A 23519-nucleotide genomic window follows, 5' to 3' on the forward strand; every position below is an offset into this window, starting at 1 on the left:
GTTATGGCCAGTCTCAGAGAGGGGATGAGCTAATTTCTTCTTTCTTTCAATCATTCACGGGTGGACAGGGTCAGGATGACTTCCTGAACACTCTTTGGTTCAACATTCAGTCAGAGGGGCAGGGCTCCCCAGTGCAGGTCCTTATGTATGGACACCATCCTTTCAGTGAACAAAAGCCACGGGAAGAAAAGGTTAAAGAAATACAGATCCAGCAAAGACTCAGATTCGGTCCTTCCCTGTAACAGACACGCTGCTTCAAGCCGTCGTCAAGGCTCAGAAACCACTTCCCCACTTCTGTCTTCTCTTCTTTTTTGGGGTGTCCCTGTCCTCACCTCCCAGCTCACCCCTCCTCTCGCACGCCACGTGGCCTTCCCTCTGCTCCCTCCTTTTTTTCCTCCTTTTTTCCTCCTCCTTATCTTTTCCTTCTTGCTCAGTTAGGGAGCCACTGGGAAGGTTTCCTTATTTCCTCTTTTGGCCTCCTGCTTGGGACATTTACTGCTTCAGCAACCAGCTCTCTGCAGAATCTCTGAAAAAGGCACCACTCTCCCCTCAGTGAGCCCGTGATCTCTGGCGAGTCTAAAACCCCTATCCAAACACTGATGCTGAATAGAACTCACCACTTACAGCTGAAGATAGACGCCCCCCATCTCAAGTCCGCTGAGCCAGGCCAGAAAGGGATAACTGTCTCCTGTCTTTTTCTTTTTGATATGATCTCATGTTTTCTTGTAGAGAAGTTGCAAGAACTGGGCCCCCAAAAATTCTCATGTCCCCGTAACTCAGGTTCTGGGATCAGTAACATTTGGCATGTTTTGCTTCTCTCTCTAGATAACAGACAGAGACAAATAGATGTGGTTTTGAGCTATAGAAAGATAGTGATTTTTTTTTGTAACTGCTGGAAATTAGGTTGCAGATACCATGCCTCTTCGATCCTGAATATCTCGATGTATTCCCCAAGAACAGACTTTCTTTTATGTATCCACAGTACAGTTTTCAAAATCGCCAGTGTAACATCAGTGCAGCTCTGCGATTTCATTTATGGCTTACATGTACACTTTGCCAATCGTCCGCACAATGTCATTTAGGGCTGTTTTCCCTCCAGGCCAGGATCAAATCCAGAGCTGTGTGTGGCTCAGATGCCCCATCTCTGGTGTCCTTTAATCTGTCCGACTCTTTGAGTCCCCATGGAGTCCATGGAATTCTCCAGGCCAGGATACTGGAGTGGGGAGCCTTTCCCTTCTCCAAGGGATCTTCCCAAGCCAGGGATCAAACCCAGGTCTCCTGCATTGCTGGCGGATTCTTTACCAGCTGAGCCACAAGGGAAGCCCAACAATACAGGAGTTGGTAGCCTATCCCTTCTCCAGCAGATCTTCCCAACCCAGGGATCGAACACGGAAGGCTACAGGGGTGATGTGTGTTAGTATCTCATTGCTGCTATAACTTAGCAAGCTTAGTGGCTTACAAAAGCACAATTTTATTATTGGGTTGGCAAAAAAGTCCATTCGGGTTTTTCCATAAGTTGGTATGGAATATTTTAGTTTGGAAGTTTGGAAGTCCAAAAGGGGCTTCACTGGGTTAAAATCAAAGTGTTAGCAGAGTCTGTTCCTTCTAGAGGTTCTAGAGGACAATTAGTTTCCTTGCCTTTTAGAGCCACGCAGTCTGTGGCTCATGACCCCTTCCTCCATCTTTAAAGTCAGCATCTCATGATCTTTAAATCTCTCTCTGACTCTTCTGCCACCCTCTTCTGTCTTTTAAGGACCCTTGTGATTACAATGGATCCACCCAGATAACCCAGAACAATCTCCCTGTTTTAAGATCCTTCCTTTAATCACATCTGCAAAGACCCTTTTGACATATAAAACAACATATTCGCGGGTTCTGAGTATTGGGATGTGGACAAGCCACCATTCCGTCATTTCTTGAACACTTGCTTGCTTTCTGGTATAAGAAGATGTCCTGGGTTCAGGCTTCCAGGATTCCCTGAGAATCGGGGTAGAATGCTCTACCCCGATTCCTGTAGAGAAGCTTCTGCTCCCTAAATTCTGAAGCCCCATGCCCTCCAGCCAGCCCCTCTGGAGTCCTCCAACCTGAAAGATACACTTCCCCATCTGCTTCCTGCCCTACCCTGGCTCCTCCTACACCTCAGCTCCTTCATTTGTAATATGGGACTGATAATATCTCACTGGGCAGTTGTGAAAATAAAATAGATGACCTAGGAAAAAGGCCTGACCCAGTGCCAGGCAGAAGGTAAATACCAGCAAAGGCGTCTTATCAGTCCTCTCCTAACTGTAACCCATCCCTTCTTCTTAGGTCCTCAGATGCATGTTCTCTGTGTTATTTTAATATTTTATTCCTTGCCTCCTCTTCCCCATTTCTGTTTCTCTTGTCATCCACTCCCCATAGTCACACCTGCTGATATACTTAATATCTGACCTTCCAACCCATCTTGCAGGCAGTTAATACATTATGTTTTTTAACTTTTAACAAATGTATTTTAAATACAAAATGCTTTTCAGGAGTCCACAAGTTTTACATCTTTAAAAAAGCGATGTAATTTTTAGGATTCAAAAATTCTGTTCTTCAAAAGAAATGACTAAGTGTTTTCTTCTGTGGTTTCAAACTTTCTACACACAACTATTTGACTGTTCTATGCTACCCCAGACAGGCCTGGCATAACTGAACTGCTTATGTGTTACTGACTTTCCCAAAAGAAAGTTAAAAAAGGAGTTTGCAGTAAATGCAAATCTCTCATACAATGTTTAATGCAATATCTAACACAAAAGAAGATTTAAAAAGATTATTTCTTTCCTCATTTGATTTGCCAGGAGTTAATGTTCTGTAAAAAAAAAAAAAAAAAAAAAATTTACAAACTGTAACACTGAGGGTTCCTTTTTCACTCAAGATGTTTACTACTCAAAATGACAACAATTACATCTGTAAGAATATAATAAAAGGGATGGAAAACAGCAATGCAATCGACAAGTGTAGATGTTAAATACGATTTTTTAAGGGTTCTTTTTACGGAGTAGGAAGGATTAGAAGCTTGGGAAAATCCAAAATTTGAAAAAAATAAATAAATAAAAGGAAAGAGAAAAAGATGTCCTCAACTGCGACCCCTCTGTTTATCAATAGCGTCTTGGGCTGTAGGACGGAGCGCTTGACCATGATCTGTATCGACTACAGTAAGGAGAAGGGATCTTCTGTACCGGTCATCACAGTCTTCATACCTGTTGTGCCCACGATCACACCCTCCATCAGAGTAAGAAACTCGGCTCTGCCACCTCCTCCGCCTCCGCCACCATGGCCACCACTACAAGGCGGGCTGCCAGTGTATATGTACACCTGCTGTAGGTATGTGGCCCTCTGGGTGACAGAACAGTCCACACAAACTCTCCCACCATCCAGTTCCGGTCCATTTGCCCTTTCCTTAGCTTCCCTTGAGTCATCTATTCTCTCGAAATAAACGAAAGCATATCCTCGGGATCGTCCAGTTCGCTGGTCATGAACCGCACTGCCGCCACTCAGTGGTCACACACGCTGAGGGGTTCGCCCTGCTGCCTGTATGTCTCCTCCGGCTAGACGCTGGAGAGTGACGTCGGCTCCTTTGGCGCCAGGATCCTGGTGCACCGGATCTACTTCGAGATCGCCTCTGTGGCTTCAAAGTTGTTCTCCCCTACATCATTCATGCCGGCCAGGTGCTCCCCAGAACTAAATAAGAAACAAGCCTTGGCTTGAGAACCGATGGCCTAATCAACCCACTAACTGGACGGTGGGGAAGAGGAAAGGGCCAGCAACAACGGCCCCTCCACTCATGCTCTGGCAAAAAGGCGCCACTGATGCATTATTTTAAAAATACATGGCAGAAAAGTATTTTGTTGTTGTTGTTATTCAGTCACTAAGTTGGGTCTGATTCTTTGTGACCCCCATGGACTTCCCGCAGAACACCAGGCTCCTCTGTCCTCCACTATCTCCCAAATTTGCTCAAACTCATGTCCATCGAGTTGGTGATGCCATCCAACCATCTCATCTTTTATCGTCCCCTTCTCCTCCTGCCTTCAATCTTCCCCAGCATCAGGGTCTTTTCTAATGAGTCAGCTCTTTGCATCAAGTAACCAAAGTATTGGAGCTTCGAGTTCAGTATCAGTCCATCCAGTGAATATTAAGGATTGATTTCTTTTAGGATTGACTGGTTTGATCTTCTTGCAGTCCAAGGAACACTCAAGAACCTTCTCCAGCACAATTCAAAAACATCACCTCTTCAACACTAAGCCTTCTTTATGGTCCAACTCTCACACTGGTATATGACTACTGGAAAAACCATAGCTTTGACTATATGGATGTTTGTTGGCAAAGTGATGTCTCTCCTATTCAGTACGTAGTCTGGGTTTGTCACAGCTTTCCTTCCAAAGAACAAGCGTCTTTTAATTTCACGGCTGCGGTCACCTCCTACAGTGATTTTGGAGCCCCCCCCCAAATAAAATCTGTCACTGTTTCCACTTTTTCCCCTTCTCTTTGCCATGAAGTGATGGGACTGGATGCCATGATCTTCGTTTTTTGAATGTTGAGTTTTAAGCCAGCTTTTCCACTCTCCTCTTTCACTTTCATCAAGAGGCTCTTTAGTTCTTCGATTTCTGCCATAAGGGTGGTGACCTCTGCATATCTGAGGTTGTTGATGTTTCTCTTCGAAATCTTGATTCCACCCTGTGATTCATCCGGTCTGGAATTTTGTATGACATACTCTGCATACAAGTTAAATAAGCAAGGTGTTGAGATACAGACTCGATGTACTCCTTTCCCAATTTTAAACTAGTCTGTTGTTCCATGTCTGGTTCTGACTGTTGCTTCTTGACCTGCATACAGATGTCTCAGGAGGCAAGTAAGATGGTCAGATACTCCCTTCTCTTTAAGAATTTTCCACAGTTTGTTGTGATCCACACAGTCAAAGGCTTTAGCATAGTCAATGAAGCAGAAGTAGATTTTTCTGGAATTCTCTTTCTCCTATGCACCCCAATGTTCATAGCAGCACTATTTACAACAGCCAAGAAATGGAAGCAACCTAAACGTCCATTAACAGATCTGTATTTGGGGGAGCAGCAATCAGAGCAGAAAGGTCTCTGTAGATGCTCATCCAAGCCCTCACATTATACTGCAAAACTGCAACCCAGACAGAGTGAGGAACTTGAGCAAAGTCCCAGGCACAGGTTGGGGCTGGGGGAGGGCAGCGGAGTTTAGAACCCAGACTCCCACTCCCAGGGCTCTCCTAGGTCCCTGATCCAGCACAGCTGCAGAATTAAGTCTGACTTGACCCCCGAGACCCGATGGATATTATGTGTCCAACTCCCCCACTTCCGGCTACCAGGTTCGCTTGCACTCTCAGTTTCCTCATCCGCGAAATGGGGGCAGGAACAGCCTTTCCATCACGAGTGTCAGAGACCTGGCAGAAGAGCTGGTCCCGCTCACTGGGGCCCCATCACCCAGAAATCTGGGACTGTGCTCTCGGCCAAGGACGTGCGTGTGGGGGCGCGTTAAGGTGCCCACATCCTGCTGACGCTGCCAGGGCACACCTGGTGCACACCCGGGTATGGGGATGGTGGGGGGGCTCGGCTCGAGGGACCTCATTGGCTGGTGGGTGATGCAGCCCGGGGGCGGGGCTTGGGCTCCGGCCTGAGCTTCACCTCTTGGCCACAAGTCCAACTCGGCACTCAACCGGTGAAACTTCCCGCTGGAGCACCCCTTCTCTGCCCCGTCGGCCAGCGATCATCCCTCCCGGCCCTGTTCCAGCCGCACCCCTGGGTCTGGTCCCATTGCCACGAGCTGCTTCGAGAAGGAGGGCAGCTGGAGCCGGTCCTTCGGGGCGCGGCTTTCCTGGGTCTCTACCACGTGGGGGTGATCCACCGCCTGAGGCAGCCAGCCCGCGCCTCCTCCGCGGCCCCAGCCGCTTCTACGGCTCCTCGTCCGGGGCGCTCATCGCCGTCAGCATCGTCAGCGGTCTGTCTGTCGGTGAGTCCGGGGACTGACTGCGTGGATCAGGAGCGCAGGGAGCATCGCGGCTTACCTGCCCGAGTCGAGGCTGATTCCAACCTGAGAGGGTGGGAGCGGAGAGGAGTGTCTCAGGGAGCCTGGCGCGGTGCCCTGCGCTCCCTACAGCCAGCCTGTTCTCACTTAATCCTTATGAGAACCCCTAGGACGGGGGACCACGGGCATCCCCATTTTCCAGAGGATAAATCTGAGGCTTAGTGCCTGGAAAACCGTTCCCAAGGTCAAGAGGCTGCACAGAGCATTTATTCATTGATTTATTTATTTTAATATTTATTTATTTGGCTGCTCCTGGCCTTAGTTGTGGCATACAGGATCTTTTAGTTGCAGTGTGTGGGATCTAGGGATCCCTGACCAGGGATGGAACCCAGGCCCCCAGCTTTGGGAACCCAGAGTCTTAGCCACTGGACAACCAGGGAAGCCCCCTGCACAGGGCGTTTGAAGGCAGTGCCAGACACAGAAATTCTGAGCTGGAGTTGGAGCGGGGAGACCATTCATTCCCCTGGCACCTGGGAGGGAGGGCGGGGCTGAAGGCCCCCTCCCTCCCCCACCCTGCAGATTTGTGCTGCTCCCTCATCCTGGCCATGGTCAAGCGAGTGGAGCAGCTGAGCCTGGGCATCTTCCACCCCGCCTTCATGCCCATCGAGACCATCAGGCAGGACCTGCAAGACTCGCTGCCCACAGACATTCACATCCTGGCCTCCCAGCGGCTGGGCATCTCGCTGACCCACTGGCCCGAGGGCAAGAACTTCATTGTCACCGACTTCGCCACCCGCGATGAGGTCATTGAGGTGAGCAGGGGGCGGGACGCAGGGCCTGGCAGCAGGTGAGTGAGTGCCCTCTCCTACCCGAGTGACCTGCAGGCGCTTTCCAGGGCAGACGCTTCTCTGGGGCCCTGGGGAGGGGGGCGGATCAAGCAGGAGATGTTTACTAACAGGGAGTTGAGTTGCACAGAGGGGCGGCCACGTGAGTATGGCTCCCAAGCCTGCTGTTCGGAGGCCCCTCGGCTCTACATGGAGGGATATGGCTGGGGGTGGGGGGCAAAGTCAGGCTTCTTCAGTCAGAGCCCCCACTGGGTCTGCTCTTCCCGGAAGAGGGGGTGCCTGTGCACCCCCAACCTGGTCCTCCAGGTGCCTTTGGATGCAGCAGAGAAGCATCGATTCTCTGTTATGTGCCAGTCACCACCCCAAGTGGGACAGCAGAATGACAGACAAAAATCCTTGTCTTCCGGGGGCTCCTATTCAAACCTGTGAGGGTACAGATAATGGCCACAAGCTCGTGTAAGGAAATAAGAAGCAATCCAGTATCGGAAGGGGATATGACAGGGAGCCCCATGGTCAGAGAGGGGCTGGGTCTACAGGGAACTCAGAGAGGTGTCAGGCACATCGCTGCTCAGCCTTGCCACCCGGATCCCTGCAGCAGAATCCTCTTCACCGTGGTGCCCCATCGCCCAGCACGGGGACCATCTCTGGGTGCTGACGGGTGTATGGGGTGCTGTGCTAAGTTGCTCCAGTCATGTCCAATTCTTTGCGACCCTATGGACTGTAGCTCACCAGGCTCCTCTGTCCATGGGATTCTCCAGGCGGGAATACTGGAGTGGGTTGTCATGCCCTCCTCGATGGGATCTTCCTGACCCAGGGATCAAACCTGCGTCTCTATGTCTCCCACATTGGCAGGCGGGAAGCCCAGTGTGTGCAAGAGCGGGGCCATTTGCTGTGCGTTCATGTCCATGGGCTCCTGGGACTCCAGTGAGTGTCCCAGCATCCTGGCCTGGATGACACATAGCCCAGGGCCTGGCAGTCAGTAGATGCTCAGTAAACATTAGCTGCTGTTGCTCTGATGACGAATCCGTGGAAACAAAGCTCTCACCTGCACCTCTATCCTGTCAGAGGTGGGATGGGTTCTGCATCTCTCAGAAAGGGCTGGAGGGATGTTTCTAGGAGTTGAGTCCCAAGAGACAGTGTTCTGTGCTCGGTGAGTCTGGTAAGCTCTAGGTCAGCAGTTTTCAACGAAGAGTGATCTTTCCCCCTGGAGACATTTAGCAACACTGGAGACACTTTTGGCTGTGACGGCTCTATGTGAGTGTGTGTGTGTGTGTGTGCGTGTGCATATGCACACAAAGTACTGGTAGCTACAGGGTACAAGCTGGGGGTGCTGTTAAACATCCTGCGATGCACAGGAGAGCGGCTCTGCCCCCAGTGGAGACTCCTCCAGCCCCCAAACATCACCCGAATCAGGGTCTCTGTTAAGCATCGTTTTCACTGCAGGACTTGTCAGAGCCTCTACTGGCAGGAGTAGACAGTGTTTTCCAAATGAGGAGAGAATCAGAGTTTTTGTCAGAGGTGCCCCTCGTAGGATGACCCCTGGTCCAGGGAACACACTTTAGGACATATACCTAGATTCTCGGTGGAGAATTCCTGGCAGTTGGATAAAGGAGAAATGGTGCTTGGTGTCTGTCCTTGAGGGGAAAGTCCCAGAAGCAGTCCTGAGTCAGCAAGGGGCCCAGCAGGAAGAGGAGGGCAGGTGGACTCCTGTTCAAATCCCCTCTTATGTTTCTGGTTTTTGGCTGCACTCCACAGCCTGCAGGATTTTAGTTCCGCGAACAGGGATTGAACCCTTGCTTCTGCAGTGGAAGCACTGAGCCCTAAGCACCGAACCGCACTTCTCAAATCCCTTCTTAACTTTGAGAGCTAGGCTGGGACGAGGTGATACCTCCCCTCCCTGGACACAGCTCTCCTGACACCGGTGTGGGCTGTTCTGGGTTAGACTCCACTCCCAGAGCAGGTTCTGAATGCCAGGAGCGTAAACGACTGTGTTGTCACTGGCTTGTCTTCCCAGGCCTTGGTCTGCACTGCGTACTTCCCTTTCTACTGTGGGACGATTCCTCCCACGTTCAGGGGGAAGGTAAGTGCACTTCGGGGGCTCAGTGACCCAGTCTGCCCCATCCCTACTGAGAGGTGTGTGGGTGGAGGACCCAGGGCTCCTGGAGCACCTACTGGGTGTGTCAGCCCCCCGACCCTGGTCCCAGGGGTGCTCAGAGCATCCTGGGCGAGGGGACAACCTAGTCGTTCGGGGAAGCTGGAGGTGACCTGCTGCAGCCAGTTTCTGGGGGTGGCTTCGTGGCCGTGTGGGCAGAGAGCACCCCGAGGGCAGCAAGGCCCCCTGAATTGCAGCGCTACATTGACGGTGCTCTAAGCAACAATATGCCCTTCGCGGACTCACCCTCCACCAAACGGGACGGTGGACATCTGTCCCCAGAGCAGCTCTGCTAGCATACACGAGATGAACGCCTTCAGTGCCAACTTCCAGATCTCCACCAAGAACCTCTTCCGGGGCATCACCTGCCTCATCCCTTCCAGCCCCGAGGTAGGTCTGGCCCCCACCCCATGACCAGCCTTGAAGGTGTTAGAGGCTTGGCCATGATCTAGTGCCCGGTGAGTCAGATTCTGTGCCCAGGAGCCTTCCCCACAAGCTCGGGGCAGTTAGGACGTGTGTCCTGAGTCTCATGGTCAAGCCCTTGAACTCAGCCTGGGCTCCCAATGTGTCTTGCCTCATGCTTCACATCGGGGCAGCACCCCAAGGCAACCTCTGCTGAACTGGGGTTTAAGCCAGGGCTCTGCAGGTGCTATTCAGGGTCAGGCTCATGACCAGGTATTGTGGTCATCTCTGCTCCTCAGGGAAGGACACCGAGGCTCAGAGAGGGTAAGCAAACTTCTTCAAAGTCACCCAGCCTGGAAACAACAAGCCAGACTTCAGATCCTCAGCTAGTCCAAACCCATGCTCAGCCTTAACGGCTGCCCTAGGCTGTGGCCAGATTGACCATCTGTATGGCAGCAAGGTACAAGCACAGAAAAACGTGGACAAGAGAGCCTCGTTTCCTGCTTTTTGCTCTTTGGGATTTCCGGGACGTGGGTGATTTGACAGTTTGTGATCCTAACAAGCTCCTTCACACCAGTCACCCCGGCCTCCTCTGGTCCTCCACTTCTCTTATGGTTGTGTGCATTTTGTAATTCATGACACAAAGTCCTGTTCATTTAAGCTGATCCTCCCTACACCCATGGAGTGGACAGAAAATCTCAGCCCGATTTTACAACCGAGGAAGGTGAGGCTCTCAGAAAGGTGGTGCAGCTGTCGAGAGGTCACTCGCAGGCTTTCCTGGGCCTGCAGGGGACTCCCTGTTCCTGGCAGGGCTCTGACTGAGAGCCTTGGCCATCTGAGGGTGGTCCTGGCCACGAACATCCGAGGGCAAAGGGCACTGCCGTGTACTGATCTGTAGGGGCCCAGACATCCCTGGCCAGGCCTTGTGATCCCATTTTCCAGAGGAGGAAACTGAGGCCAGAGAAAGGAGAGTTGGAGCAAAAGCCCCCAGCCAGGGCGTCTCAGAGTGGGAAGGTGAATGAAGCTGCAGGGAGGGAGTTGCTGGAGAAGACATGTCTCCCCGAGGTCCAGTGCTGGCCAGGGACCCTTGGGGTCCTCAAGCCCTGCTGAGAGGGGGTCTCGGGAAGCACAGGCTGTCCTGGGGTCCAGCTGAAGATGAGTCTCTGGCCTGTGACTACTGGCTCGAGGGGTAGGCGCAGGCCTGCTGCCCCTCAGCCTGACCCGTGTGTTGGCAGGTAATGGCTGACAGCTGCAGACAAGGCTACCTGGATGCCCTGAGGTTTCTGGAGAGACGTGGTAGGTGGCAGCCCCCCACAGGAGCTGGGCATCGCCCCCCTATGTGAGTGCCAGGTGGCTCCGCCTCTCAGCCATTTGAGTTCCCAAGGACCTTGGCTCATTCATTCTCTTCCTCAGCGTCTGCTCTGTGCCGGATGCTGGGGACCCAGGGAGAAATCGCACACGTGTCCTGGTCTCCAGCTACCCACTGCCTGGCGCCGGGGGAACAGATCAAGAGAGAGACATCCCCCAGGGATGATGGAGGGATGCTCAGGGTCACGGGAGCCCAGCAGGGGCACCTGGCCCCGTCTGGTGGGTTGGGTGGGTAACGAGGGCTTCCTGGAGGTGGTGACTGAGAAGCTGGGTTTTAACTAGTCATGAAGGCTGCAGAAATATTGACAAGAGGGCACTCTAGGTAGGGAGAAGAAGAGCAAGAGCAAAGGAACAGAACTTGGCACTTCGAGGGTGCATACCTCAGTGGGGCCATAGGATTGTGTGTGTGTGTGTGTGTGTGTGTGTGTGTGTGAGACGGAGCACTGGGAGGGTCAGAGAGGTCTTCTTAGCTGGAGAGCTTGGCTGTCATCCCACAGCGCCATGCTCTTCAACACGGTAGGGCTGAGACTTGAACTCAGGCCTTCTGGCTCCAGGGTCCGTGACACTTGATCCCCACTCTATGGCCCCAAACCCTCAGCAGCAGGAAGCACTCATGGAACACATAATATGTGCTCAGACATAGAAAGCTCAGACCTGGGCTCAAGCTTTGTGTGTTTGTTGTATCTGATTCATTGCATCCAAACAGCCATACACAGCAGGCCTTCATTTCCCCCGTTTTCTAGGGAGGGAAACCACGTACAGAGCTGGCGGGTGGTGACCCCAGGATCTGAGCCTTGGGTTGGGTCTTCTGGGCCTGGGCTCTGTCAACCACCAGAAAGTGCACAGGAATCAGACGGCAGACAGAGCAGGGCCGGGGAGCTCAGGACGAAGTCATTCAGGACCAGCCAAGGGTCCACTCATCCTGCGGTCAGCGGGTCCCCAGAGCTGGGTTCGGGCGTCGAGGGGTGCGGGTGGTGAGGGCAGCATGGAGTGCTGCGGGGGGGCGGTCACTGTCGCTGGGACGCTCCAGCTGTGCTGACCCATTGCATCCCTCCTCTCCCCAACCCAGGACTCACCAAGGAGCCAGTGCTGTGGAGCTTGGTGTCTAAGGAGCCCCCAGCCCCAGCTGACGGGACCCCAGATGCTGCCCATGACAGAGGCCTGTCGCTCAACTGGGCAGTGCCCAATGTGCTGGTCAAGGACGTGCCCGACTTTGAGCAGCTCTCCCCAGAGCTGGAGGCTGGTACTGCCCCTCCCATCCCATCCATGCTCACCTGCCAGGTGCCCTGCACGTGAGGGGCCTGGGGCTGGGGACCCCACCTTGAAGAGGACAGGACTCAGGCGTGCCGGGCGTGGTGCCCATGCCTCGTACACGTTGTCCCCTTCACTCCTCACCACAACCCGAGCGGGCCTGAGTGTTTTTCGCTGATGAGGAAACTGAAGCTCAGAGAAGGGAAGGGGCTCACCAAGGTCTCAGGACCTACAACTGGGGGATTCGAACCCAAGTCTGTGCCTGAGAAAGCCAGGTCTTTGCCCACTGCCCAAAGAAGGGCGGAAGGTGCCGAGGGACAAAGGAGAGGCGCACACAGGCTCTCCAGGTGGAGACGGACTCTTTTTACCCCCGCCCCACTGCCCGCCCCAGATACTCTGAGGATGGTGCTGAATGGTCCCCACTGGACAGTTGAGGAAACCATCACACAGAGAGCTTAAGCAACTGCCCAAGGTCACCCAGCTGGCAAAGCAATTAGTCAGCCCTCCTGCTCAGTGACCTAAATGTCACAAAGGCAGCAACAGGAAAGGGCAGACACATGTCGTGGTCGTGGGAGCGGGAGTCTGAGCAGCACCTAAGTGAAGTGTGAATGGAGGAGTTGGCCAAGCAAAAGAGGGGCCAGATGAGCATCCAGGCAGTGGGCGTGGCCTGTGCAAATGTCCCCGGGTTGGTGGGGAGGGGAGGGGCCCCTGCGGCTGAGGGAGAGGTGGGTTAGCAGAGATCGGCTTGGGGACGACTGGAGGGTGGGGAAGAAGGCCTCCAAAGCTGCAGGAGGAAAGAGACTGGGAGCCACTGGGGCGACCCCTCACTTTCAGAGTTCATGATTGCTCTGAACTCTGGGTCCCAGTGTTGGCTACACCCAGCTGGGACGGGACAGGCTGAAGAGGTGGGAAGCTGGGAGGAGAGGTGATGGTGGTTGAGCCCAGAGCAGGGGCAAGGGGGTGGGTGAGGAAATGAGGCGAGCCCCTCTTTCTGCCTGGGAGACCACATATGGCACAAAGACGAAGTCTGCATCTACGCTGAGCTCCTGAGGTCCAACCTTGGGGCTCTGGAACCCCCGGCGGTGTCCCTGCAGCCACAAGGGGGCACCAGAGAGCTTCTCTGAAGGCCTTTACAGCATCTCCTAATCCTAATCCTGGTCTCCTCTACTGATGGAGATACTACCTGTATCCCATTTTTCAGAGGCGGTGACCTAGTTCAGGGACAGGAAGGGACCCACCCTAGGCCACGTGGCAGGTTACAGGGAGCTAGGTCTTGGGACTGTGTTTTCAGGAACCTGGAGTTGAGGCTGGTGGTGTGTGCATGGCCAAGCCATAGTTTGGAGGTCAGGATTCGGGTTCTGTCTGTGTCCCAGCCAGAATGCTGGGCCCTTGCACGCTGATCAGTTAAGGGGTTGGGAGCTTAGGAAGCGGTCGTGTGGTCACAGCTGCTGTCATCAATAGCGCTGATGTTATGGGAAGGAGGTATGGTGGGCACTTGTCCCCCCAGGGGCCAAAGCAGATTTTCCAGAAGGGCAGGAGAGGTGGAAGAAGTGCAGGGAGCCCAACAGCCTCTGTCTTGGCCCCACCACTTCCTGGCAATGGGCTTGGGTGAGTCACTGCTCCACTCTGAGCCTCAGTCTACTCATCTGTGAAAGGGGCACACTCTGCCGTTTTAGGACTAACGAGGGAGCCTGGGCGGGGCTCCATCAATGCAGCTGCTTCCCCTGCAGACTGGCTGGGAGTGGGGGCGTCCTCTGTGGGCCGTGGGAGGTAGAGACGGGGCTCGGGCTGTCTTCCCTAAGGGTGACCTTGAGGGGGTGGCCGGAGGGGTGAGGGGCAACCGTGGCCTCTCGTAGCACTGAAGAAAGCCTGCATGCGGGACCCCAGTGCCTGGGCCTCTTTTTGCCACTCAGGGCCTGGGTGGGCGCTGACGTACCTGCTGCTGCCCTTTGAGTATGTCTACTTCCGGAGCAGAAGGTGAGGCGTGGCCAGGGGTCCTGGGAAGGGTCTGACCCGTTGAGACTGGTGCCCATGGCAGTAAGGTCACTGGGGCACTGGGGCGAGGGGCAGAGCAGGGCTGGTGTCCCCAAACTGCCTGACGCTGGCTGCAGGCCCTGAGGAGTCTTGGTCTCCTTTGGAAGACGGGACTGATGGGGTGGCTGGGTAACAGCTGTGACTTTAGTCCACCGGAAACGGGGCCTCGTGGTCAGCCTGGACCTTCCTGCCTCTAGGATCTTTGGTCCACTGTTGCACCTGTCAGAGCCTCAGAGGAAACGAGTTCTTTCTGAGGGTAGCTCTAGGGGTTGATCTGCCTCAGATTAACTGTGTGGCCCAGGCCAGGTATCTTGACCTCTCTGGGCCCCAGATTCCTTTTCTGTAAAACGAGGCCTTTCCAGAGCAGACTGGCTGTGGATAGGCCCTCACTAACCATCTGACTTTGCTGGTTCATGGATCACTCCCTGTTGTTTGTCCATTCATTCCACCAACAGTTATTGAGGGTCAGGCCTTGTCTGGGGGCCGGGAGGCAGGACTGACCGAGACCCAGCCCTGACCTTCTGGGGATCACAGCCCACCGATCGTCACGTATTTATCTGTGCCATCCGGCTGTGCCTGCAGATACCTAGAGAGATCGACAGTGGCTATGGATTCCTAGGAGAGGTGTACAGTGGCTGTGAACTGGAGCAGCTCACAAGAGTGGCTATGTGATCAGGAAAGGCTGTTTAGAGGAGGTAACTTCTGAGCTATAATCTGATGAGTAAGGATGAGTAGGAGTCCACTAGGCCAAGAAGGATGGAGCAGCATGTGCAGAGGTCCTGGGGCAGAAGGCAGAGGGAGTAAAGCTCATCAGAAGAGCAGAAAGGGAGGCTAGTGTGGCTGAAGCCAAAATCTGGAGTGTGTACAAGATGGAGCTGAGGGAGCTGGCAGGGGCTAGACACACAGGGGTCTGTGGCCAGGTGAGGGGTGTGGTCTTTATCCTGATGGTTACAGGAAGGCTGTGGAGGATTTTGGCAGGAAAGTGTCATGCAGAGATCTGTATTTTTAAAAAATTCCCCATTCCCTGGAAGAAGGTCTGTGATAGCGAGCCACTTGTCTCTGGCCCACTCCATGCAGAGTCCATGACAGGGTCAGCCCTGCTGTCTGAACTGCTGGTGACCCAAAGCTGGGAGTCAGCTTTCTGCTGATGTGGACTTTTTCTTATGCAGAGCTTTTAGACTGCAACCACAAGTTAAAAAAAAAAAAAAGACAAATGCAAATTCTAGCCATTTCAGTTACAAAAAGATCAATGTATGAGTGTTGATGGAGTCGCCAGCCTAGACCGCAGGGGTCTTTTCTGTAAACTACAGGCTCAACCACAGCATTGGTGATTCAGTGGTAGAGTTCTTGCCTGCCAGGTGGGAGGCCCGGGTTTGATTACTGGCCAAAGCAGGGTGATGTTTTGAGGCTTCTCTGGTGACTCAGTTGTAAAGATCCATCTGCCAATGCAGGGAGAAGGGAGTTTGATCCCTGGGTCAGGAAGATCTCCTGGAGCAGGAAATGGCAACCTGCTCCAGTATTCTTGCCTGGAAAACCTCATGGACAGAGGAGCCTGGCGAGCTCCTGTCCATGGGGTCGCAAAGAGTTAGACAAAGCTGAGCGACTGAGCACCACATACTCGACATACCGGTTACAATAATAGGGGCAGAAGGCCCAGAAACAAGGGGGGACATTCAGTTCGTGTTTGGCTTGTCGCAGTGTGCGCGGTGGGCTGCCTGAGTCTCAGAAAGTGCCTGGCCAGGCGTGCTCTCAGCTGTAGCTGGGTGATGCTGCCCTCTGCTGATCCTGAGTGGTCTAGGTGGGGAGTCCCAGGAGGGCGCTGGGCATGGGAAGGCCAGGCTCAGATGTGTTTAAGAAGCCGCTGGCAGCCTAAAGGAGCGTGGATGAAGGGGCATGAAGGGTGGAGGGCAGGGGCTGTTCTGGGGAGGAGGAGGGGGGATAGAAACGTGGAGGCGGTAAGGGGATGGTCCTCACTTGGCTGGTGAGAAACTGAGGCCCAGAAAGTTTCCCTGGCCTGCCTAGACCACACAGCGGATGAATAGGGCAGCGGGGCTGCAGTGCAAGCCGGCCTGACCCCAGGGCCCTGGCCTCTCCACCCCAGGGCTTCCCACCTGTGCCCTTTGGAGTCGATGGCCCTGAGGGCCTGGTGGTCTCCATCAAGTCCATGGTCCATGGGGACCGTTCCCCGCACCCTGGTGCCTCTGCAGGTGCTGACCTGCTCTACAGTGCAGTCAATGCGCCTGGAGCTCTGTACCCCGCTTCCTCCTTCCCTTAGCCTTGGTGCTTGGGTGCGGGGGCCCCCAGCTCTGCACCAGCCCCATGGGGAGGGTGGGCTCTGCCAGGCTGGGCACAGACCGGGGCCACTGTCGTTGCCTCTCCTTCCAGATTGGTGGAGTGGCTGCCGGACATGCCCGCCGACTTGTGGTGGATGCAAGGCTTGCTGAGGAGCTTGGCCCTCGAGGTCTGTTCCAGGACGAAGGACCAGCTCCTCAGGTTGGTCGGGTGAGACGGGCGGAGGGAGGTGCCGCTGGTTCCCCAGACCCTGGGCGGGCAGTCGCATCGTCCGTGTCCCCATCCACCCGTTCGTACAGCCCCGGAACACATGTTGGGTCCCTGCTGTGGGCCAGACCTGGGATGGCCTTGAGGCAGGAGCTGGCCAGTCACATCCATCAGTCTTGGGGGGGGTCACCTGCCCCCTTCATCCATAGGGATGGCCTGAGTCACGGGGCATGAGTGGGTCTCTCTGCTCTGCCACATCCCCTGCCATCCTTCCAGACGTCCCCCGGGCCTGGTGTGGGGTCTCCCCAACCTTCCCTCCCTCCTGGCTGGAGACCCCAGCATTCCACCCCCTGCCCCTTACACCCACTTGGCACCATTTGCTAAACAAGAAAGTCGGCACCGTGTTCCCAGGGAGCGGCTACCCTGGAACCTTCCTGATACCCCCGCTTGTCCAGGATAAGTGTTTATTGCAGAATTTGGGAGAAGAGCAACCCAGGGCTTCACCCAATTCCAGGCTCTGAAAATTCGCCTTTGCTGGCTTCTGCTTCCTCTGCAGCCTCCTTGTCACCAGCTCCCTCCAGCCTAAGACCGCTCCTCCCAAGGACCTGGCCAAGGAGCCCAGATCTGCCCATCAGGCCTGAGGGGACCGTGCCAGCCCAGCCCAGTGACTGGCCTCCCCTGACTCCCATCATGGCCCTTGTCCCATGCCCACATCTGCCTCTAGTCCTTGAGTCCTGACCCATCTCCTAGAGCTCAGAGCCTGAGCCTAGCCCAGGGTGGGCACTGGAATTGTCAGCCACATGGAGGGTAGAGAGGACAGAGACTCTTCTCCCAGGCCATGTGGGCAGGTGGCCCCCAGGATCGAGAAGAGCCCCCCTGAGTCTCTCCATAGCCCCCGCTCCTGGGTCTTCAGCTTCTTCTTTTCTGGGTGAGGCACAGCCTCTTGGTACAACCCCAGGTCATCCTCCTGTCTCATCACAGGGAGGAAGGAAGCCAGGGGCTGAGACACATGTCTGGTTCTGGAATTTCCATTTGGGGGACTTGGGGCAGCGTCTCGGGGAATCAGGGCTTGGGTGTGTCATAGAGCAGCATGCAGAGAACTTCAGGGAAGGTGGAGAAAATGCTACGGGCATACCAGATCCCTGGCTTCCCTGGTGGCTCAAACAGTAAAGAACCCACCTGCAATGCGAGAGACCTGGGTCAGGAAGATCCCCTGGAGAAGGAAATGGCAACCCACTCCAGGATCTTTGCCAGGAGAATTCCATGGACAGAAGAGCCTGGCAGGCTACATGGGGTAATGCAGAGTCAGACACAACAGGGCGACTGACACTTTCACTTGCACAGAACAGGGAACAAATAGAAATGTCAGGGTGAGGACTGCCACCTCTCTGACCCTTTCTGACTTTCTCTGTCCTGCGCTAGCCCTCGGGGGGTAATCTCCATGCTCTGCATCACTCTAGAAACCTTGACCTCTGACTTCCTCTGGGTCTATTCCCCAGGGAACCCCCAGCAGGAGATGGGAGGGTGGGAAGAGAGAGAGGGATTAAAATCTCAGAATCTCAGCTATGTGTGCTTTTGTTGGGGTTCCCAAAGGCCCCTGGCTGCCACCACCACAGGTCTTCCTGATGTGTTCCTTTTTTTTTTAATATCTTTTTTATTTTATTTTTAAACTTTACAATATTGTATTGGTTTTGCCAAATATCAAAACGATGTGTACCTTAAAAAGATTTTTGATGAGCAGTGCCTCCAGCCTGGCCCCTCCCTCTCTTGGGCACAGAAGGTGCTGGGACATCAGACCCTCCTCCAGCCTCTCTCAGGAATTGCTCCTCTTCCCATCCTGAGAGCAGAGCCCACACCATGCCCCTGGCCAGGCCCTTAAGAGACACTCAGCCTGAGGAGGGCTGGGAAGGATGAAGACTTGGAGGCAGGCCTGAGAGAAAAAGAAGCCAAGGAATAAATGTGTGAACAAGAGACACATTCATTCATTCATTCATCTGACTTAACGAGTTATAGGCTCTGGGGACACAGCTGTGAACAAAACTTATATTCTGGTTGGGGCATGAGAACAGATGCTAAACAGGAAACAGGAAAAGGTGAAAATAAGATCATCTCCAGGAATGGCAGTTCTGTGAGGAGACAGGAGGGTGAGACTGATGGGATGGTGAGCAACCTGGGACCAGGTGGTCCTGGAGGGCCTCTTTGAGGAGGTGGCACTGGAGGGGAAGTCTGAGATGAGACTTGAGAGCCGGCGAAGAGTTTTGCAAGCAAGGGGAACAGCACATGCAAAGGGGGACCTGTGCTTGCAAAGGTCTTGAGTTGAGAATGAAGAGGGGGTGAAGGGGTACACTGTGGGCAGTAAGGTGGTTGTGGGGTGGGCAGAGCTTGGGGCATGGAGGGTACTGTTTGGATTTCGCAGTCATTGGGGGGTGGTGAGAGCAGAGAAGCAAAAGGCGACTGAAGGGTGAGTAGAATCCAGGAGGGTCTGGGCATGAGGGTGGGACAGAAAGGTGAGTGGCTCTCCAGCTCCCAGTCCTGGCTTTCTGAGCGCCAACTGTCTGCTGAGTGTGAACTGAGCCCGAGGCAGATCCCCGCCTCAGGGAGCTCACGTTCCTCTATTGCTATTTCTGCGAAGGTAATAGGGAGTCTGACCCTCACAAGTGCCCACCACTTACAGTTTTCAAATCCAGTTACCTCAGTTAATTCTCACAGCAACTCTGGGAGGTGAGCATTATTCTGCCCCATTTTATGGGCAAGGAAACCAAAGCGCAGAGTGGTTCTGTGCGTTGGGGTAAATGGTAAAGCTGTAAATGCCCAAGTGTGTGCTCCAGGCAGCAGAAGGATCTCTGGAAAAATCACAGCTTCTTTGTGCACCTGCTGTGCAATGCTGAGCAAGTTCTTTCCTCCATCAGTTCCTCATTTCCTTGCCTTTAAAATGACTAGTTGGTTTCTAAAGGGCCTCCAGCTCCCACAAAAGAGACAATTAATACCACCGTGCTCAGGGGGAGGAGAGATGATTCCAGGAGGGGATTAGCCACAGAGGGCTAGGTGTTTGAACTGGGTCTTTATGGAAGCCTAGATTCTAGGTTGGCAGAAAGTTGCTCCAGGAGTGTGGCTGCAGGTGTAAAGACAGGTTTGGGGTGCCCCCTGGTAAGTTAAAGAGACAAGGAGTCTGGCTCAGATATGTGAAGCACCTGATCCCACAGCAAATCATTGACGGAGTTAGCATTCAAGACTAGGTCAGGGGACTTCCCTGGTAGCCCAGTGGCTAAGACTCCAGGTTCCAGTGCAGAGGGCCTGGATTCAATCCCTGGCCAGGGAACTGGGTCCCACATGCTGCAGCTAAGACCCAGGGGAGCCAAATAAATAAATAAAAATATTAGCAGTAAATAATCTAAAATAAATAGGATCATTAAAAAAAGACTAGTTCAGGCTGTGGTTCCATCCTGTCTGCCCACTAGAATGCTGGGTATAAATATTGAAGCTCAGGACTTTCTTCAGAAATTCTGGTATTGAATTAGACCTGTCTAGGCAGGAATGTGATTGAAGCCTGTAGTTCCTGGGCACTAGTGTCCTCAGGGGCCACTCTGTGGGTGTGACCATCTGCCTGAGCCAGCACCCTGGGCTCAGACTTTCTTAAGGTCATCTGTGGCAACAGGCTGGTGTGTGCCCATCTGTGTCCGGGGTCATGAAATGCTATTGGGTGACCTCTGCCCCAGCACTAAATCTTGGCTTCATTAGATATCCTCAGATACCTCAACCCCTCTGAACTTAGCATCCCACCCACAAGTCTGAAACTGTACACTAACTGGATATTTGGTGATGTTAAGGAATAATCATTACTTTTTAGTTGTGTTAATGTATTGGGAATATGATTTCAAAGAGTTCTTATCTCTTAGAGGTCTTTATTAAAGTAATGGCATAACACATGAGTTGCTTCAAAATCATCTGAGTGGGGAGAAGTGGGTGAGAGTTGATGAAACTTGAGTTGGTAACAGTTGACAGTGGGTGATGGGTACATAGAAATTCATTCTACTATTCTTTTTATTTTTGCATATGTTTGACATATTTTGCGTATGTTTGCATATTTCCCTAATAAAAGACAGCATAATCTTAAAGATTTGATAGTCCGTACAAATAGGAAAATATGCATCAAGACAGAACATAAAACAGCAAAACCAGAGCCACTGGGTGTCGTGTCTACCCAGAGTCCCGCCGTGGGCGATCATGAGGATCTGGTGAGCTGTGCGCTTTCAGCACCGCGGACAGCGACCAGCGGCCCCTCCGCAGTCTCTATACAGCCTTGGGTATCTCACAGGGCAGAGAACTTCGGATCCAGGTTACTTAGGAAGAGTTTCTTCAGGACAAAAGACTATCCAGCCTCTTACTAATCCTTAGAGAAGAGGGGCTCAGTACCCATGGGGAAGACCAGGACTTGGTGGACACTTTCGGCTCATAAGAATCTTCTGTTTCTTGCTCTTTAGAGATACCTTTGTCAAAAATCAATCAATCAGATATTTGTGTCTGTTCCTAGACTCTCTGTCCTGTTCCATTTATCTATATGTCTATGCTTATGCCAATCCCACTCTTTTGATTTCTAGCTTTAAGGTAAATAGATTTATAGTAAGTCTTGAAATCAAGTACTGTGAGCATTCCAGCTCTGCTATTCTTTTTGAAAATAGTTTTGACTAGTCTAGTGACCTTGCTTTTTTATATAGGTTTTAGAACTGGCTTGTTAATTTCTACAAAAGGGCCCATTGACACTTCTCTTGGGATTGCATAGACTCTACAGATGAATTTTGAAATATTTGAAATATTTTGAAATATTAGAAATAATTATATCTTAACAATATTGAGTCTTCTAATTGATGACCAGGATATATGTCACCATTTCTTTAAATTTTACAAATTTATCTTATCAATGTTTCGTAGCTTTGTTATATGAATCTTGCATATGTTTTCTTAGATTTATTCACAAGCATTTATTGTTTTTTGATGATCCTGCAAACAGTATTTTTAAAATTTCAACTTTCAGTTGTTTATTGCTGGTATTTGATTTTTGTTTGCTGGTCCTGTGTCTTATGAGCTTGCTAAACTCATTTATTCAGTCTAGTAGCTTTTTTGGTAGGGTCCTCAGGCTCTTCTATATTAACAGAGATTTTTCTTTAGATTTCTATTCTAAAAATTAAGTCAAAAGAGAAGTTTCAAGAAGTAATACAACTGTGGTAGGCAAGAATAACACCTCCCCACCCCCTCAAAAGATGTCCATGTCTTCCCAGAAACTGTGACTATATGTCAAAGGTAATTAAGGTTGCAGATGGAATTAAGCTTGCTAATCAGCTGACCTTAAAATAGATTACCCTGGATTATGTATTGGGAAGACCTAATATAATTATAAGGGATCTTAAAATGGAAGAGGGAGATAGAAGAAGAGTCAATGTCAGAGTAAAATGACGTGAGAAACAGTAAACCCAGTGTTGCTGACTTTGAAGAGGGAGGAAGGGACCATGAGCCCAGGAGTGCGGGCGGCCTCTAGTGGCTGGAAAAGGCAGAAAACTGGCTTCATCCTTAACCTCCAGAAAGGAATGGCGTTTTGCCAACACCCTTGATTTTAGCACAGTGACACCCACATTAGACATACAACCTACGGAACCGTAAGATAAAAAATATGTATTGTTTTAAAGCCCCCGAGTTTGTGGTAATTCACTATAGCAGTGATAGAAAAAGAAGACAACAGCGAATATGCACTGTCACCTACACTCACCAGTTGTAGCATTTGCCACATTTTCTTCTCTTTCAATGTATGTGTACACATTCGTGTTATAATTGTGTTGTTTCATAGAACTATTTGAAAATAAGTTGCAGACAGAATTCTACACTCCCAAATACTTCAGCATCTCCCTCTAAGAAAAAGAACATTCTCTTACATATCCACAGTACAGTTTTAAAGTTCATGAAATTTAAAATTAATACAATGCCGCCTAGTCACCTGGTCATGTTTGACTCTTTTGTGACCCCATGGACTGTAGCCTGCCAAGCTCCTCTGTCCATGGGATTTCCTAGACAAGAATACTGGAGTGGGTTGCCATTTCCTTCCCCAGCGCATCTTCCCAACCCAGGGGTCAAATTCACGTCTCCCGTACTGCAGGTGAGGGCTTCCCTGGTGGCTCAGTGGTAAAGAATCCACCTTTGATGCAGGAGACATCAGTTTGATCCCTGGGTCAGGAAGATCCCCTGGAGGAGGGCATGGCAACCCACTCCAGTATTCTTGCCTGGAGAATCCCATGGACAGAGGAGCCTGGTGCGTTACAGTCCATGGAGTGGCAAAGAGTCGGACACAACTAAAGTGACTGAGTATGCACACATGCACTGCTGGTGGGTTCTTTACTGCTGAGCCACCAGGAGATTCTGTCAATATTATATTACAATAATACAATATTACCAGCTTATCAAGAGTCCACATTCATATGTTGCAAATTGCCCCAAGAATGTCCTTTTCAATTATCTTTAGTCCTTTTATCTAGAACAAGTTCTTTCAACTCTTTTTTGTCTTTCATGACATTGACATTTTTGAAGAGTACAGGTCAGTTGTTACACAGACTGTTCCTTTCCTTCGGTTTTGTATTCTGTCCTGATTTATTAGATCCAGGTTATGAATTTTTGGTGGGAAAACCATGTAAGTGATTTGGGATCTTTAATGTGGTATGGAGTCCGCATCTAAATTTATATCCACATCTGTTCATCTGTATTTATGCTTATATCATCATGTGACCATCACTAAAAGCAAGACATTAACACAATGTTTCCAATACTCTGGAGGGTAGTCTTGTGTCTTTGCCCAGTCAACCCCCTCTGCTGCCTCAAATTGAACACTTTTCTGACCTCTGATCATAGATTAGTTTTGTCCGTCCTTGAATTGTATATGAATAGAGTCATCCAACATACCACCTTTTATGTTT

At 51.8% G+C, this 23519-nt stretch overlaps 1 protein-coding gene across 1 annotated transcript; it reads left to right on the forward strand.

Moving 5' to 3' along the window:
• Window positions 1-3160: 3160 nt before the first annotated feature.
• On the forward strand, window positions 3161-17204 carry PNPLA5 (patatin like phospholipase domain containing 5). The gene is given in 15 exon segments (XM_014483258.2): window positions 3161-3256; window positions 3577-3692; window positions 5375-5527; window positions 5779-5846; window positions 5849-5902; window positions 5905-5997; window positions 6592-6824; window positions 8872-8937; window positions 9207-9262; window positions 9264-9399; window positions 10647-10707; window positions 11849-12022; window positions 13887-14007; window positions 16450-16566; window positions 17120-17204. Coding segments are annotated over 15 exon segments (1629 nt in total).
• The last annotated feature ends 6315 nt before the right edge of the window (window positions 17205-23519 follow it).

Source organism: Bos mutus, chromosome 5 (assembly GCF_027580195.1).
Source record: "Bos mutus isolate GX-2022 chromosome 5, NWIPB_WYAK_1.1, whole genome shotgun sequence".
Classification (NCBI taxonomy): Eukaryota; Metazoa; Chordata; class Mammalia; order Artiodactyla; family Bovidae; genus Bos; species Bos mutus.